This window comes from Pithys albifrons, chromosome 8 (assembly GCF_047495875.1).
Source record: "Pithys albifrons albifrons isolate INPA30051 chromosome 8, PitAlb_v1, whole genome shotgun sequence".
Classification (NCBI taxonomy): Eukaryota; Metazoa; Chordata; class Aves; order Passeriformes; family Thamnophilidae; genus Pithys; species Pithys albifrons.
Window position 1 is genome coordinate 29214418 of NC_092465.1, and position 19692 is coordinate 29234109.

At 42.7% G+C, this 19692-nt stretch overlaps 1 protein-coding gene across 3 annotated transcripts in view; it reads right to left on the bottom strand.

The window, feature by feature from the left end:
* The window catches only part of PLCL1 (phospholipase C like 1 (inactive)), a 192265-nt gene that overhangs the window by 22933 nt on the left and 149640 nt on the right, over nt 1-19692 (bottom strand). For all 3 annotated transcript variants that reach the window (XM_071562554.1, XM_071562555.1, XM_071562557.1), the window contains exons 2-5: nt 16018-18489; nt 13645-13848; nt 3449-3524; nt 19-128 (exon numbers count right to left, since the gene is read on the bottom strand). In XM_071562554.1, coding sequence (XP_071418655.1) covers nt 19-128; nt 3449-3524; nt 13645-13848; nt 16018-18489 — 2862 coding nt within the window. The remainder of the gene's footprint in view (nt 1-18; nt 129-3448; nt 3525-13644; nt 13849-16017; nt 18490-19692) is intronic.

Here is a 19692-nt window from a genome sequence, read left to right on the forward strand (position 1 = left end):
GGTGCTTTCTGTTCTTACCTTCAGCACTGTGATATTCCACGCAAAACTCTCAATGGCTTTGCTTAATTTTCTTCCTTTCAAACCTTCCTTTGTCCCAAGGTTATGAAGCTCTTCATGGAATTCCATTCCTAAAAATAGAGATTGCTACATCATCCAGTGCATGATTGATCTTCCCTATAAAACATTGAGCAAGTATTTTCAGTCTTGCAGCTGCTGCTTCCTACAACCCCTTTCTGTGTTTCCCCCACTCCTTTTCCTCTTATGACTTCATCCTGGGAGAGCATCTTCCAGAATAAAAGTGTCACGTGCAGTCTTGTGGTTGTGCTTCTACTTTGTATGTGACTCTCCTTGTCAGTGCTGGGGTCCCACACAGGCACACTCCTGGTCCCCCCCACACTGCCTGCAGCCTGCATTGCTGCAATATTGCAACAAAAGGCTTGCCACTCTCCTTGAATGGATCATTTTGCCCCTTGGAAGGCTCTCTGACAGACATGGAAGATACCTGCTCAGCACAGCAAATACAGACTCTAATGCACATTAATCTTAATCACAGTCATACAGAAAAGCCTTTGTACTTCAACAATGATAAATTATGTCAGAAACACATAATCCTAATCACAGGATTGCTATTCCTGCAGTGCAGAGAACTGAGACTTCCAACCACAGTCCTGTTACATGTCATTGCTACTTTCTGTGGCAAACACCTGGAAATCTGTTGCTGGATACACAAATTCAGGAAATCTGGGAGCAGATTAAAAACCTTAAGGTATCCAACTGGCCCACCAATTTCACAAGATTTGCACAGGGTGTGTAAACATTTCTCTGAGTCTAGTGTGGATTAAGAGATAAAATGGAGAGCAAGCTGCTTGTGTTCCCTTCACAAATGAAGATTTGGGCAGGGCTCTCCCCATGTGGGTGTGCCCTTCCAGCCTGTGCAGTGGATGTTTTAGGTGAGGCACAGCATGCACAGAACTGGCCCCACCCTTTAACTCCTGAGGTTCATCCGCCATGGCCGAGTGACCTTGGACGGTGACAGTGAAGTCCTCAGGACTAGAACCTACAGCCCCCAATATTCCCAGGAGGACATCCCACCCTGCTCCCACCATTGTTCCAAGATCTGACAGGATTGGGTGTCAGGGTGGCATTTAACTGCCTGGCTGCAGGTAGCAGCACCAATAAAAGCATTTAGCAGGTTAGTCCTCCAAGGTGCTGCTGACCACTGTGCATTGGGCTGAGCCTGCACATTTGAAAAAACCAGCAAAACCAGCCACCTGAAAAACGTCTGGGAGAGTGGGCAGGACCCTGAGGTACAGGGAAATGAGACCAAAACACGCTATGATATAAAGAGCACAGGTCTGGTGGGAACACATGTTCAAAGGGAGCAGAACTGGGGTGAGGTGAGAGACAATATCACAGGCAACTGTACTTCTGACACCTGCCAATTTTGAGTGCTTCATCCTGCCACACTGAAAATGTTACAAAACAATTTGCCTGGGCAGCATTTGCAACAAACTAATTGGCAAATGAGTGCAGGGAGGGATACTCTCTCTCCTAGTCCTTTCCTCTGTCTAAATCCTCAAGCTTCAGAGAAGCATTTCATATCTCTCCAGCTGTCTTCTCCATCAGAAATGATATGTTAAAGCTAGCAAAGCAAAACAAATGAAAATACAAGTGGATACAGCAGCAAGGAGAACAAACTTGAAATATTCCTCTCTTTCCAGGGGCAGGAAGGAGAGGGGAAGTGCATGGAACTCTGGACATCAGTGTGGTGGCATGGTGGTACTGCATCGTATTCTCTGTGCACATCCCCAGCTCCTTGCTCACTAAGACACCAGTGCCCAGACAAGTGTTGTGAGTTCTCTCTGTGCACAGAGCAAGCTGGACAGAGAGGTGGCTGATGCTGCTGAGGGTCAGCACAGTTTAGTGCAAAATATTGCTCTTCAATTACACCATCTAGAGAGACCCTCTTGGTGCTGTAACTTGTTACTGTCCCATTCCTAAACCCTCTGCACAAAATGAAGGCTTTGGGCAGAGGAATTTTACGCTGCTTATGCAGATACACAGAACCCAAGGCATGATGCAATGACCAGGCCCATGAAATTCAGCAAGACATCACCACTTGCCTCTCATCTCTTTGCTACCACAGTGCCAGCAGGGCTCAAGAAGAAAGACGAGGTTCCACCCTGCTCTTGCACGCCAAAAATGCTACTGTTGAAAGCGTTTCTGAATTTCTTCTGATTAAAAAGATTAAATAAAATATTTACTACAAAACAGCAGTTTCATTCATTATTTACATTTAATGTAAATCAAATGGCTGTAATCTGCATCACTACCCAAATCCAAAAATGCCTATCAGAAACAATAGTATTTATTCTTGTTGTGGTCCCAGAAGACCATGTCTAAGAACACAAATTTAATGCAGTCACAAGTGTTTGCATTACTGACCTTCAAGGCTTGCTACAGGTTAGGAAAGGTACAACTGTACAACTAAATGAACTGAAAATAAATTTCATTTCTGCCTGTAAACTTCATGGTTTCTGATACATGAAAGCTGATGGATTTAGTTGGGGAGGAGTACCACTGCCAAATGCAGACTCTACTCTCTCTAGCAGGGCTTATTCTTGTGTATCAGTCAAAACTACAGAGACCCCTCCCAGTTCCAAGTCTAGCCTGCTATCCTGAACAGTGATAAAGAGAGGTTTGCATGAATAAGCTGAACTGAGGTACTTTGATGACTTCTATCATCCTGAAACAGGAGTGTGAACCTGTAGCAGAGCAGACAGCAAGAGGGTAGCCACTTTTGAAACCACCTCTTCCACTTCTACTGGTGCATATTAGACAGAGTCCTAGTTCAGACAGAGACATCAGTACAATACACCGGCAATGTATGATCTACTTTAAACCTACACACAGTGGTTTGCACCTGTACACTTGACAAACAATGCACAGCCACACAGATTCACTGTGATACAAAGGAATTATATCGGCTCAAGTTTACAAGGTTTAAACCAAGCCTAAACAGCAAAAGAAAGGCAAGGCAGGCAACACAGTTTGGTCCTGTGGGTATCAAAATCCTTTGCCTTCTCTGTGTTCAAGGGAACAGATGAGGTAGAGAATGACACTCAGCAAAGGCAGGATGCCTTCTCACTCCCTCTTTTAAACTGAATGCCTTTCTCGTTCACTTGACTAATTTAAATGCTGTCAGATATTCCAGAGCTGTGGAGCAGATGGAGAAATAGCTTTTAAGGCGAAAGATGAGTATTTTTGCCTGATCCCATGCCTGCGTTGCTACTGGAAGATGAGCCTTCAGCAGGGCAGAGAATGCCAGGGAAAGACTGGCTGACTTACATACTAGGGGATAAATGCTACATTAGCCACAAAGTGTAAGGAAATTATGGCACATTGTTTCCCATCTTCCATCCCGAGCTGCACAAAAAAGATGGATTACCTGCTTTCTGGCACTGAACAATCTTGTCATGGGTGATGTCTGCCGTCTCAATCAGAACCCTGCTTTCTTGAATCATCTGTAAAAATAAAAGGGGGGGAGAGGGGGATCAGCATTACAAGGGTTTTCTGCAACATCTAGAGCACAGAAAAGTACAAAGGTTGAAACCTGAGAGGATGTCTGCTCTGCAAGTAACACTATAAAGACTGGATCCTTCCTTCTCTCTTCCTATCAAAGCTCCCAGATTTATATCAGGATAAGGGTCAGTTGCTCAGAACATGTTTTGCTCCAAAAGTTAAAGAACAGATGTTTTACCACTGAAACACCACTGCAAATAACATGAAGGAAACACAAGTAATTTCAGAAGAAGGCAGAGTTAGCAGACAAAATTTACTGTGTGAAATTAAGCTCTTACTAATTAGCACTTTCTGTGAAACAAAAGGAGAAGTAAGTGCAGTCTTTGACATAAGTGGTTATTAAAATGTTACCAAGTCATGAACAGAGCTGATTTCAAGAGGTATTTAAGCCTGTGCTGAACTTTATACCCTACAACAGTTCAGACAGCTGCAGTATTTCTTGAGTTTCTCTTTGGACAAATTCAGATCAAAATCTTATCCTATCCTCAATATTTCTGTTGAAGTTTAAGAGAAAAGGCAAAAAAACCCAAAATAAACCAAAAGAGGTGGTTTCAACAAGCCTACTCAGAAGTTTCAGGAGATCTCCATACTTCTACATCTTTCTGGAGCAGTCCATTATCACAAAACAAATGAAGGGTCCATTAGGTGATAAGTTTCCTGAGCCTTCCTGCTTGCAAATACTAATCTCCTTTGATGGCAATAAGCTCCCCAAACCCCTCAGAAGCACAGGCAAGCAAGAAAAATGTTCCAGTGCTGTATATTGTGAAACTGCAAAGGTGGCATATACATCTGTTACAGAAGGCAAGAACATGCTGCATAACAAACTATGCCTCCCCCTCCTGGGATGTACACCACAAACCTCAATCAAATCCAAACAGCACAAGAGTGGTGCCAATTAGAAATGCAGCAAACTGAACACTGCCTCATATTATAGCCTGAAATTACACAAACCACCATCTGAAAGCTTTGCCAAAATGCTGCAACTGCTAAAAGCCTTCCTACTTTCCAACACACCAAACATGAAAACACAACCAGTACGTTTGGATTATTTTAGTGGAAGACAGCATAACAGCATTAAATTAACACTTACAAATTAGCATGTTTTACTGTTTTAATTAGACACAAAGGAGGAGAGAGGCATCCACTTGTCACACCCAAACTCTCAAATTCTGGAGAAATTTAGATTGAAATTTTGCTCCTCATTCCATCTTTATTTCTAATTAAATGCGTTAAGTCAAGCTCATTTAATAGCAGTACCTATACCTTTGCTGTGATATAAAAAACACATGGAAGACAAAATCCATTATCAGGAGAGTGAAAAAAGCCTGATACACCTACAGAGAGCAAAACAGTTTTTTAACAGAACATGCCCAGTGGATATGCCTGAGATTGAAATTACTTTTGATAGTATCCTTTGCCTTTCATTCTTATTACGTTTGTTTATGCATCATGTTAATTTTTTTCCACTTTGATATTTTCACTTGTCATCTAGAAAGAAATGACAATTTCTACCCACTCTCTGGCTTTTCTGTACCATGGCACATTGTCATTTTGTGCTGAAGGAGCCCTTCAGCTGACAACTTCAAATGCTGATCTGAGCAACAAAGACAGCAAGAGTCCCAAAAAGCCTGCAAGTCACTATAGAGGCAGCCAGAGGCCAAACATGCCTCTCTTGCACATGCAGACTTGGGCCTATGAGGCAGTGTCCAAGTCCAGCCAGGTGTTTCCAGCATCTCCACGGCTCCTGCATCCCATGTACCTGTCACCCTGGCCTTGCGTGCCCACTGGGTCTATGCCTGCACTTTGTACCCATCAGCCAGGTGTGCCCTCTGAGGTCAGTTGCATCTGGGTTGGTACAGGATATCTAAAGTGTCAGACTCTCCTGTGCTGAGATCCCTAAAGCAGAACATGACTTGTGAGAGTTTTTTATATATACACACCTACACATTCACACTCACATGTATGTGCGGCCACAGGAAATTATCCTATTACCCCAAAAAATAGCAAGCTTGAGAATCATGCTACTACAGGACCCAATCCCAGGAGTTTCTGGCATGCCTGTTTTAGGATTCTTAGACATGAGGGTATTATATTAATTTTTTAAGATAAAAGTGGCACTAGGATGTCAATTATCCCTTACTGCAGAGTAGGTAGAGCAGCCCTGTGCTCCTTTGATGCTGACATCAAAGTCTCACTGCTCTCAGCAAGAACAAACAATTAAAACTAGATCATAAAGCAGAATTTAACCTGTTCCTCTCTTCCTGGTCTGCAGTAATCTTCACAAAAATAAGCAGCTTTTGTCCCATGACAAACCCCAGGAGTGGTTTCAGAATTCCTCAGCTCAGTGACTGGGGTTAGGGGAGAGCCTTAGTGACCACCTGGCATCCCCTCTCACATTCCCCCAGAAAATAAAGCACTAAGTAGCAACAATACACCCTGGGTCAATTATGATACATGATTTTGGCCAGCCTATGATGTCTTCACCACCTGTGATAATGCAGTGTGCAGGACCCAGTATCTATATGTGACAGCCCAGACTCTGCTCCCAAGAAGAGCTGCATGTGCAGTTTCAGCAGGCACAGGATTCTGCTTCCCAACGCTGCCGTAAAAAATCCTAACAACAGGCTGGTGCAAGGAGAAAGCCTTGGTGGTCACTGTGAAGAACCAGAGACTGATTCATACAGACAAGAGTACAACAGGCAAGAAATTGCCACACAAAAGTTATAGCATAGGGTCATGGCATCTGTATACACTTTTTCTTTCCTGTCACTGGATCTGAAATGAGTCCATGGTTTCCCAATCTGAATCATCCCTTGCTTTTCCAGATGCCATTACATCCGAAACACTGCTTGGAGACATCACCTGCTTCTTGTAAAGCAAGTGACAAAAACCAGAAGCCCTAAACACAGCGTGGAAGGAGGTGGGATTTTCTGCTGAGAAGGTAACTCCATACATCACGTGACAGCCTGAAATATTCAAGCCCAGTTTCACCAGTAGTGTTTTAAAATCCACCAACCTGCAAACAAAGTGAAGAGTGAGCTTTCTGGTGCCTGTAGCATGAATTTCCATGCCCCTTTACTCTGCTCGGAGGCGTGAAGCAGCCCTCCAGGCAGCTGTGCAAGCCCCAGCCATGTGGCTGGAGCCCCTCAGGCTGCTGTTTAATGTCAGCTCCCAAACACCACCTCGCTTCCCTGAGCGACTCTCACAGAGCAAGGGATGTCCTGCTCCCTCAAGAAACCTGCATCCCACCAGTGTTAATTCCTGGATGCTGAGGTTCCAGGGATTGACTGCCAAGCAATGCACAGTGAAAAGCAGCCTCCAGAGGATGGATGCTGATATCTGGGTCCACTCGATCTCAGTGAGGAAATGATTAACAGCAGCTGAAGGACTGCTTAGGACAACTTGCATTTCCCATGTCAGAAAGAAGGTCATAAACTTTATAGTGACATGTTCAGCTTAATTACAGGGGGGGGTAAACTGAACAAAAATAAAAGTGAAACCACACAAAACTCAATTCTGGCATAGGGAATGAAAAGGCTACCTTGTTGACCAGCAGTGTGTACCTATAAGAGTAAGCAGAAGGGAAGAAAACAGAATGGGAGAAACTACTAAACACCTTGACGCCATTTGGGATCCTGCCAATTTCAGTACTGGGCTCTGTATCCCAAGGGCTGAGACCCACGGGGAGGAGATGTGGCTCCTCCTAGAGCTCTGTGGGGACAACGGACTGCCCCCTTCAGAGACTGCTGCCATGTTTCCATGGGAGCAGGGACACAAAGATTTTTGGGAGTCCTGGAGGTGCCAACCCTCCTGGAGAGACTGCAGCCCAGAAACACTCTGACAACAAGAAGTGAATAGAGGGTTGTTCAGACTGACAAAAGATGCACATGGCACAAGTCCCAGAACTATATGTCACGTTTAATAAACTAATGGGAATGAAGAATACAAAGCCTCATCTGCACAGGTTAGTTTTTTCCTGCAAAATAACTAATTTAATTTAATTTAAGGATTATTATGCAATGCTGAAAGCAAAAAGCATAAACTTGATTCATCTCAATCCACCTGAAGCACCCTGCCACAACCATGCTGGAGGCTCACAAAAGCATAGGGAGCAAGAAGTGCCACAAATCCAGAAGCTCTCTCTTTACCCAGTATATGAGAGTCAGAAAGTGGAACAGATATGGGCTGAAAATATAACTGACCTGTCTCACTTCAGTGTCTAAACATAGCACAGAATATCAAATTTAATATCCCATTGCTTCATGCACAGAACAATGCTTTACTTTGTCCCTTCTGTTAAGTGTTAATTACAAATCTAAATAAATTTTAAGTGAAATTTAATATATCTTAATGCTTAGGACATCATATTACTCACATGAAATTAACAGGGTTATTTATTACCTGTACCAAAGGCAGTTTAATCACAGGATCAGCACAAAGTGAACAAAAATGTTCTTTCTTTTTACTTTAATGAACTCCTGTGCTAAAGACCAATTTCTACTTTTCATTATGAATTATTCTACAAACTGAAAAGGAGAAAGGAAATTAACACAGCAATGCCTCACCAAAAAAGCAAAAAAAGACAGGAAAATCTCCTGTTGGCAAATTAAAGCACTGTTCCTACTGGGAAGATAAATGATAAAAAAAGGACAGTTCAAGGAATCCTCTCATAAATATTCCAATGTTGAGGACAGAAACTGACTGAATATCAGATTAAAAAGAAGTTTTCTCTTAGGTATCTGCTCATGACCTTTGTTCTAATCTCCTATGCCTTTCATTGACAGTGTAGAATTTTGCCTGGATAAGGGGTACCACATTGTGCCTCTGCTGCTAAAGAGCAAAATACAACCAACCAACACAACCAAGCAATCAACCAAACAACAAAAAAACCAAAACGAAACCAAAACTATTAATGTAAAATAAAAGAGGTTACAAAAATAAAACCAATTCAAAAAATGCTGAAGGGCAAATTAAGCTCATGAAAATTTGAACAGGATTCCCTCTGGCATTGAGCATTTCTTGCATACATTTGGGGCAAGAAACATCCAGGTAATCAATCATGTGCCAGCAGGCCTTGCCCAAAGGAAAAGATGTGCATGTGGTGCCAGGACATGGGAAGGAAAGCTGCCCACCAGTCTGTCCACTGCCTTGTCTCTGTCACAATATACTTAAAGCCAGATGTCTTTTCCTGCAACAGCCCAGTTTGAGAAACAGCTATCAAGGACAGTAACATGAGCTTGAAACAGCTGAAATATCTTACTGACACAAACTGCAGAAAGAATCAAATGAAATTCACCTTAAATTCCAATTTAACGTTTTCAGTTACAAATATTTCTGGGGAAATAAGGAGTCAGAGTGTTGCAGGATGTGACCTGTGCATAAGACCAGCCCTCTACAGAACAACAGGAGCAATGGAGGAACAGGGCAAGGGATCAGCTTTCAGTATGTTTAGGCTAAAGCAGAGTAACTGAAGTACCCAACTGAAACTTCAGTCTGTAAGAAAAGTTCTGATCTGACTGTTTTCATGTTCTGTTTTAGAAATGATTAAGGGACATGGGCTGTCAGAAGGAAACTGTGAGAGTGATCGGTGAATAAGAGAGAGGGAGAATTATAAGAAGTGGAGAAAGAAACAAGACTTTTCTTAAGAAGAAATGGAAAAAGAAAGAGACTTTCCCAGTCTATGTTCAATTTTGGATGGAAAACTCTAAAACAAATACAAATTCATGAGAATGTCCATGTACTGGACTATGTTTGGTGTCAGTGCCTTATGACACTTCCCTGGCAGTGGGTGCTCTGCTCTGCAATATCCCGTGTCTTCAGCTGCTTAGAGAATGATGAAAAATGTTCCTCTGGGGATGACTGTTCCAGCCGAGGTATGAATTTCAGCGGAAAAGCTCAGAAAAATCTATTTAGTCATTTTGCATTTACATAAATGGGGAAAAGAACTTTCTCCTTGGGAATAAAGAGCTTTCACACCTGCATCAAGACAAAGAAACCAAAAAAAACCCTGAATATGAAAAGAATAGCAGACAAAGAGCAGCAGTTCCTCTCCACACATGCTTCAGCAGACTTCTGCTAGCATGCATGGACCAATACCCATATCATCAAAAACACTGCCATTAAATTCATCAACTCATTTCCCAGCAGCATCACAGATATTTCCTCTCCTCTCAAATATCCCCAATCCATCTCCAAGTTGGCCAACTACTTTATCTTCTCCCAACAGCACCTACAGATACCCTGTCCTCCCATAACTGTCTGCTCCAAGAGAGCAAGATCAGTTCCAGTAAAGAGGCTTAAATACAGAGAAAAACTTTAGTGTCAACATGAGTTTATGTAACAAATAGCATTGCTCAACCTGTTTCACACTTCTTGTTATTTACTATCTGAAAACATGTAAAGATACTGAACATCTTATTCTAATTTTCTAGAAAAATTTCTGCATGCATGTGAGCAAGGAGATTGGGTCAAACCAAGAACATTTATTATCACTTGTTTATTGCTTTTGATTTTCAAGTGATTCAATCATTTGATCTTGGAGGAAAAATAATGCTGAACCAATAACTAAAAAGCAAAGTGCACAGGTGTCCCTGAGTTCATGCATGCTTGCATCCATATATGAATCTATGGTGCAGACACAGAAATCACAATCTGTTTCCAAACAATTCTCAACCAAATAAAGTCCTAACTTCACAGGGTAACTGTTTGCAATGAATAATTCAACCATCTGTCAGGTCCAGCTGGGCCCCATCACCTCTCTTCACATGGAGTATCTCCTTTTTAAGGTGTGATCACTGAACAGCAGCATTAATTTGACAGGTTGTCAGGCACATTGCACATGCTGCCCACCTGAGTGACCACTAACAAGGGGAGTACACAGGTGGAGGGGCAGAGGAAGAGCCCTTCCTCGTGGGCAAGGAAAGCTCTGAAGAGCAGCCCTGTGAGTGACACAGTGGGCTGTCCTAGGCTGTGTGTGTGGGAACCAGTGACAACACGACCAGAGTCCAGACATCACACTCTATGTATGGTATCAACTAAAGCTGAAAGGCAAAATAAATCATTCTAAACTGTATTTTTGGTCACTGACAAACTTTTCAAAAATGTTTTCTGTGTATTGTCATCAGTTCACCCTATTTTCTTGGTTTTGGCAAATGCTATTCCCTTCTCTCCTCTGCAGAAACTCCCATACAACCCAGAATCATCAGTGAAGCCTCTTCCTACATGAGACATGGCAACAGCAGAGTTCCACTGAACCACTGCAGTGCATCCATAAAAAAAGATAAACAGTCATGAAAAATCATTCCAGTTCCTTAAACAAAGGACATTAAATTTTATTCTAGTAAGGCCTCTCTCAAAAGAAAATATTTAATGCAGAGCACAATGGTAAAATTAATTGCCCAGGAAAAAACAAACAAACTGCACAAACCAGTCTTTGTCTCTCCTGCCTGCTGACAAAGGCTGAGCAGGAGGGAACAGACAGTTAATTGTTTTCCAGATCATTGTGGCAGGTCTCCCAGCCTTTGCACCTCCATTTCCCTGGACCATCAGCCCTGTTTATGCCCCATGAAACACAAAGGCAGAGTCTATACTTTCCATGGAAAAAAAAGGAAAAAGGTATGTTCGGTTGGCAATTTTCTCTAAGAGGAAAAGATTCCAACACATTAGGGCTGGTTTTATCAGAAATTATTTTCAAAGCAGACCTTTAAAGAATGTGGCATGTATTGTGTGGTGAGGAAGGGTTTGCCCAGCACTCAAGCCCCCTGTGCTGTGGAGCCCAGCAAGTGAGGCAGACACACAGTGGCAGCTTCCCACTATGAGATTTAGGGTCAGACTTTTTTCCATCTTACTGTAAAAGGAATTAAGAAGTATAGCCCGTTTATACAAGAGACAGGCCAATATAAACAGATTTTATTTTATGCATTTAAAAATCCTCTTAGGCCTATTTATTCAAAAAGTGCTTTGAAGTAAGAAGACATTTCTAAGGAATTAAAGATATGCAGCAAGCACTTGTGGATCCAGTTCCTTGAAGCCATATTTATCAACAATATAAAAGGCTGAACTGTAGTATACCTTGAATAAAAATAAATAAACTAAAATATTTTATATTGCTTTCCACCAGCATTTCCTTGGGCTCTCATTTGCACAAAAAAAAATTTATAATTATTAAAAAGAGATACACCTTGGATTATACCAACTCCTTACATAGGAAGGAGGAGCCCCTTGTCAACATTACAATTGCAAACTTGTCCCTACACTGATTTCAAATATCAAGACTGATAGAGACAGTTCATTTTTTTAAAGACAGAAAGGCTAAATAGATTTCAATGTTCTGCTTCTGGCATTGTCTCTAGAGGCAAATATCCAAAATGTAGCAAAGGCATTTATCAAATCTGCCTTTTGTTTTTTTCAGAAGCAAATAGTTTTAGCAAAGAGGCAGTTGCAAAATGGGTAAAAATAAAGTATCATGTTGTCATTAGCAGAATTATATCTCAAATCAATCTTTACATAGGCAAGGCAGAAATCCCTCCTCTTTCTCTGATTTTAAAGTGTTTGCAAAGTCTCCTGACATTCAAATTACATCTTCCCCCGTCAGAGACATATGTGAGAACAAACATTATTTAAAACAGCTATACAAGTGTTTTTGTCTACACCCAAAAGGGGCCTTTCACCTATTTAAATTGGAAAACTGTTTCAAAAGCAGAGGGAGGCCTTGAAACGTCCCATGTGTACTCTTCAGTATATAACTGTAAAGATAAGAGATGACACATTCATTTTGGTTAAACGCCATTAAGCAGCCCTCTGAAGACAGGAAAATTTCTTATTTATGTGGTATTTGCTCTTTCAGAAAGACACCACACTATGTAACAAATCTACCTCAAAAAAGTTCAATCTAAAATGAGGCAATCAACTGGATTTGCAAATCCTCGTTCTGGTATTGTTACAGCTGGTATTTTATTACCATAACTTAATCACTTTCAAGTAATATAAACTACTCTGGAAAGAATCCAAGGGTTATTTCAGAGTACTTTTAGTATTTCTGTTTTAATAAACGTCAGTGTCTCCCTCCTCACCATAAGCTGAATTTCCCTTGAAAAGTGTTTTATAATGGCAAAAAATGAGATGGAAAGGAGGTGAGCATTTGGCACATTGAATAGCTGGTCAAAGCTGTGATCACTCCTCGCAACACTTCAGGTTCTCTGGAAGCAATTTGATATCCCCGACGTTATTCACCATTTTATTCCTTATGAACACAAGCTGCAGGAGTAACACAAGCTGCAGGAATAACTGCTGTGCCCTGAACAAGCATCGTGATTTGGTCTGGCTGCTGCAGTGCACTATTTACAAAGTCACGGTTTGCAAAGGTATGCAGCTTGTTACAGGTTGTGCAGACCATCTCCAAAGGATGGGGAGCGACAGGGCAGCCTCATGGCCCCGAAGGCACCGTGTGACAGCAACTTCTGCTGCTGGAAGTCACGCACAGCTGTTGCTCAGTCACCCACAGAAGTGACATATGTCATACAATGAGCAGCAGCATTCATCTGGAAGGATTCCAGTTTGTGTCTCTGCATCAGTGTGAGTATTCCTGCATCATACAGACCTCTTCTACCCCATGCTGAAAATGGGGATTTTTTAGATCTCCCTTCCCAGCTTTGCAGTGCCCTCCCCAGAGCAGCACTGACTGGGTCTGGCAGGGATATGGGCAGTGCTGCTGAGAAGGGCACGGCTGGGAACTCCCACGCTGTGGCTCCCTGTCTATTGGCCCTGTGCTCTGCCGTGGCCAGGCAAAGGGCAGCACACAAATCTCGCTGTTTCTCAAGGACAAGGACTAACAAACACCAGGACAATCTGAATTGCCGCTAGTTTTGTAAATAAAGTCCTCTTCAAGTGCCAACCTGTGCTGGCCACAACCCTGTTTAAGAAAGGAAACAGCAGCAGAATTTCAGTGGTTAAAGGACAACTTGCATGGCACGAGTCATTTGAAGGGCACTGTTTATCAAGGGAAACATCTGGGCGGGTGACAGCAGGGGACACACACAGGGGGAGCAGCAGTGAAGTGCCTACCAGGTCATACGCTGCCAGCACCTTTTTCTGCACGTCGGGCACGGTGCCCAGAGGCTCCAGGTAGGGAAAGGTGTCCTTCATGCAGAGGGTGACGGAGGGCGCGTTGTCGCTGCTCACGAGCCGGGAGGACAGGGTCAGGATGCACTGCTTCAGGCTGGCGATGGGCGGCAGCCCGCACAGCTCCTTCACAGACACCATGGCGTTCTGGGGCAGGAACAGAAATACTTCAGCCCTGTTCTGCTGACCACTCAGACCCCACTGCCTGCCAGTACCTTGTCAGCCCTTGCCTGCTTCTCCCCTTTGATGTGAGGCATTTGTGTCTATCCTGCTGCCCCCGGGACCCCATGGACCACAGGATGCCATCCCACACAGGAATTCCCTGGCAGCCCCATTCTCTGTCCCCAGGTGTACTGCCATCTCCAGCTTTCCCCCAGACCAAGGCACCCCAACTGCAATCTCTTCAGCTACTTTGCATTTCAAATCCAGCCCTAAGAGGGACAAGGTCTGGTCCCCAGCATATTAAACCTTCAGCCTAAAATGCTATTTCTCTTCCCAACTACTTAAACTCCAATTGGTTTTGATGCTGAAATTGCATGTTCTCCTGTCATTCTCATCCTCCAGAAAGAAGTCTGACAGACCTTATATTTCCCATGCAAAAGGCAAGGAGGAAGAACCCACTTTATTTTCAGCCTTGCATCACCACATCATAAAGAAACACAAACACTCTTTCCCCTTCATAGGTCACATGTAAGAAAATCAATCCTGGATATCCCGGTCAAACCAAATTAACATGCCAGGAGGTAGTTTATTTATCAAGTCAGAGGATGTACAGCCAAGATGCATCCCTCATTTGGCTTCCTGAGTTGTAGTAGGAGTAACCAAGATGTACAAATCCCAACTATTATAACAACTCATACCTTGCAAATGTTCCTCCCACATCCTGCTGAAAAAAACCAGTTATCAGACAATGCTTTTCTCATTGACCATATACATTAGCATGCAGTAAAATCTAAAACTGTGTCTTTACACAGCATTCCCCAGAACATCTTCTACTGAAGTTTTGCTTAGAAAGCGCATTAATGTTGTTTCTGAGTCAGAGTTTTTTCATTTATATAGTTCACATATAGTGCCTGACCTAGACAGAAGGTGGAGTCAGCAGTTCAAATTAGTTATTTTCAAGGCCTGAAGGAAAGGAAAGGCTGAGAAGTTTCCCATTCTTAAAAATATGCTGAGACTATTCCTTTGAGAGTGATTTAAAACTTATGTCATTTTGTAAACTTTTCCAGCTGTCAACATTTCATTTGCTTTAGACTCCATCCAGAAAAGTGGGGTCAATGAAGTGCTATGCCTTTTTCTCCTGTTTTCAAGAAAGAAAAAATGAATTGTTTCTGTATCTTTATCAAGTGCATAGTTACAGCTGATTTCAGCCATTTATTAAGGAAGACTCGTTGTTTAATGCTACTCAGTTTTGTTTCTAGGCAGTGCCTGAAGCTCTGAACTGAGCTGCCCCTTAATTAACCCTCAGAGTTGCCTCCACTACAGAAGAGAGCACTGGGCACGCTGGTTCTTGTTTGGCCTCGCTGCAACTTCCCCTCCTGCCAACCACGAAGGTCTCAGCCAGCAGCTGTGACAACGCTGAGCACCTGGGCCCTGATGATGCCTGCCCCAGCAGGCTCTGCTGCACAGAGTACCACAGGCACAAGCACAGAGGGCCAGGAGCACCTCTGAGCCAAGACGTGGCACCGGTGTCTGTGCCGGTGCTCAGCCAACCAAGACAACGCTGTTATTTAGCAGAGAGGAAATTGCAATTCGAGTGGCATTCAGTGCCTACATTGAACATCTGCAGCCCTTGGGCAAACAGTGGCAACGCACGCTCCGGAAAACATGCTGCTTTTTGCACAGTGGGTTTCTTTGGTGTAGACAAGACCTTAATGACACATCCACTGACTGTTTCTTATACTCACCCAAAGAAAACTAGGAGCATAACCCTCACACAGCTAGCAAAACAAAAGCTTGCTGAGGTTTTCTAGAACCAACGAGGAAATGAAGTAGTTGAGCCCTGAGGTAGGGGACATACAAAAGTACCCTCAGTTCTGCTTTCTCAGAAGACAATCCACCAATAAAGCATACATTTGGAGAGCATATATTGATTTTTAAAATGGTTCTACCTAATCTTACATTTGCTTAGTTAGTTAACACTTGCAACTGTCAACCTTCCAGTGTCCAGTTAAAGGCTGACAACAGCTGTGGGTCTGAAGCTTCATCAGCTTCCACAAGCTTCAGTAAGCTTGTCCTTCCAGCAGCTCACACCATGACCTTCACTTGCACATTCAGGACACCCCACCTCACACAATGTAAGTGTAAGTGTCATACCTGCATATTTTCTCTCATGTCAGTAGCCTCTCGCAGTGGATGCACTGCGAGCTTAAAGATGTCATCAATAATCTTGAGACCAGTGTTCCTCAGCATGGTGTACTCCCTTGCTTTCTTCCCTATCCTCACCGAGAGGCTGCGCTTCTGTGCCTTGCCACCTCCACTTCGGTTGGTTATGGCAATATGCACAAAGAGGGTAACGTGCTCCATGATATCACCAACAAAGGACCGCAGGGGTATGTGCCTGTATCCGGGCTGTAAGCACTCCAGAGGGATGGTGTACTGTCCTATGAACTCATCCCCAATGTAGTCATCATCCAAAACAACAAATCGGATCATGGCCAGCTCCGGTAGATTGATCTGGAACTCAAAGCTTTCGTCAAAAATGGGGTTATCACTGTTTTGCTGAACAGTTTTAGTTCTTTGTTCAGTGCAGTCTGCAGGAATCCCATGTATTTCTATGCAGACGTAGGGGTCTATGACATCCCCTTTTGCACATGCACCCTTGGGCTTTGGAAAATTCTGACCACTGATTATTTTGACGTGTAGGACCTGGGGAGACACCCCTGGCACAATACCCTTGGTATTTGCACTGAAATAAGACACTTCATCACGCATCACTGAAGGTCTGAGAACGTACCCACATCCCCCATTCTGTAGAAACCAACCAGTGTGTAGGTCCATCATGGGCCCCGGGGTCTGATAGTTCATTGCCACTATCTGGCAACCACAATTCCAAAAATCTTGAGGATTTAAGTTACTGGAATCTATCCTCATAGCACTCGGGTACACCCTGGACAGAAACTTTTTGTTGTAGTTGACAAAATCTTCAGGGTATTCGTTTGCAATCCGACTGGCTTCTGCCTCACTGAAGGAGCACATTTCCCAATAATTCTGAAATTTCATGGATGTCTCGAAGTCTTTGTATTGGACAGATTTGCATAGGGACACCAAGTCAGACAATTCCCTGCAGAGCCAGATCAGCTTTGGTTCCCTTGAGAAGTCCTCTGACAGTCTTCGGGATATTTCAGCCTCTTCATCTTCATCCGTGACTTCTCCTTGTAATATATCCTGATCACAGGGCAGTTTCTTCCCCTTCACAATGATCTTCATTTTCAGTTTCTCAGGTGATGGGAGGTAGACTTCTGAGGGTAAAGGTGCCTCTGTGTACAGTTTGTTTCCAAAGATTCTTTTCATGTGTTGTACCACTACCTTCTGCTGCTGTACAGAGCAGTGGTTCCCCAAGCAGAGAATAAGAGGGTATTCTGAAGCAAAGAAGGCCAATTTGTTTATTACCTCAATAACATTTCGAAAGGCAAGTGGAGATGTCATGTTGTTGCGGTTACAAATAATGGGTTCATTATCTGGGCCGTCACAGACGTCTAGTTCAATACTCCGACAACTCATCTTTAAAGCTCTGACATAACCATTGATATCAGCTGGCCCTCTGAGCTGGTCTTCTATTAGATACGTATTGTGGGATGCATTGATGTAGTAATGTGACAAAGGCTGTGTCATGTCTTGAACAATTTTTTTGTGCTCTGGGTCAAAAATATCACATTCTGGGGACAACAAGTATTGAGTAAATCCATCAATTGCAAGAAAACCTTTCAACCGTCCTTCTTCAGAAAGCTCATACCTGCGTATAATATCTAGACACATTTCTTCTGTTATGTGGGCCACTCCTTGCTCAGCCTCTAAAAACAGCATGAGGTCATTGGCATCCAGGTACTCTTTGTTTTTGGATATCTGCACAAGTAAGAAATACACTTCAGGTCTTGTGCAAAGTTCACTGAATGCTTCACAAAATTCCTCTTTTGTTACTCGTGTTGTCAGTTTCTCTTTGCTCTTCTGAATTTCCTTGAATTTTAATCTAATCTTTGATTCCTTTAAGGTGGGGTTAAGCTTCTTTATTAGCTCCACAGACGTATCTTCCAACATTATGCCATTGCCATCAACATCTGCTGCATCAAATACAGTTTTTAGCCAGGCAAACCGTGGTGTATCATAGCTACTTTCCATCAGATCCAGGGGTTGTTTGCTACGAGACACCAAGTACCTTAATCCTGATACCCAAATATTGGCCACATCAGCTGAATTGGCAACCAAGTCAAGCGACTCATAGTTCTCACCATGAATTACCGACAGTGCACAGTCCTCAGAAATCTGATCTGCAAGTCCATTATTCCTGAACGTTTCTGTATTCTTCCCTAGTCTGATTTCTTTTATAGCAGAAATATCAAGCTTGGCTTTGTCAAGATCCTTCTTGGAAGGCTCCCAACGAAGAGCCTGCAGGTCAGGATCCAGAGTAAAAAAACGGTTATAAATCCGGGAATTTGGACGAACTTTCTTCAGTTCACACCCAGCCTGCATAAAGCTGATACAGTCACTGGCACTGCTTATTTTCTTCTCTGAGGGCATGCTGCTGAAGGACACTGTTTTCTTTCTTCCACATTTTTGGTTTGAAGGATCCTGTGGAATAATTATATATATAAAAATTAGTTTTTCTTCAGTCAACCCGTGAGTCCATAAATAACAGAAAAGATACATTTATGTAAAGATAATTAATGTTTTTCTGAACCTCAAAACACAATATATTATCCCAAAACACAATATATTATCCCTTCCCACAATTCAGTTCAGTGAACTTATGATGAGCTATAAAGTATTCTGAGCTATACAGCAACTTGATTGACTGCAGCATTTGAGATAGCAAGTTTTCATGACTGGTATTTGCAGCTATTAAACTGCCTTCCAGATCCCAGCAGCTGGAGACAGTATCCAACTGTGTCATGTACATTTTCAAAGCAGATATATATGAAAAGAGGGAGTAGATGTGAAGCTCCAGCACCTGGTTATGCTCTGCATAACCTGAACTTGGAGGAACCCTCTGGGATTTCAGAGGTATCATGAATAAAGGAGGAACTTTGGGATAAAAAGGCATGAGTTAAGAGTCTCAGACTACGTGGGAGAAAGAGAAGTTGCCTCTGAAGCAGTGTTGGGAGCCTGGGATGAGCCAGCATGCCAGTGGGACACATGTGACAGCTGGTGCTCAGCAGATGAGTGTCCAGCCTCAGTTCTGCCTCTTCTCAACAGCCTTGGACACCTCAAGCAAAACTAAACTGAAGCCAAAAAACAGTCATGAGTCAGACCCCCAAGATACACATCTGAGAGGGTCTGGGCCTTCTTATTAGTATATTTGGGTGTTCTTTGGCAAAGAAGTTCTCAGAAGGCTGAGAAGCCCATCTCTCCTGCATGCCTAATTGCATGGCTCATGTGGAAGCCCTACTCTTTGCTCAGCCCTAAGTACTTCACACTTTCTTGTCTCCCCATTTGTTTTGAACCACAAAGCATTGTAGGAAAAGGGACAACTAGATAAGAAATATATTCCAACTCCTCTTAAGAAAATACTCAGCCAGATATGTGACTGTCTTTTCAGTATCAGCTACTTACTTGCTGCTGGATGTAAAACCAGCTGCCTGCAATTTTAGTGCAGCAACTACATTTGTATCTTTCCCCATATATTATAAATTCAAAACATTTCTCAATAATTATAAATTCTAAATAATTCTTTTTTTTCTCTGCATGATTTCCATCTACTCTACTCCATGAGTATATACCAACAGGAACCAAAAATATTTTTAAAACATCATTCAAGGCTGTAATTAATTGTGA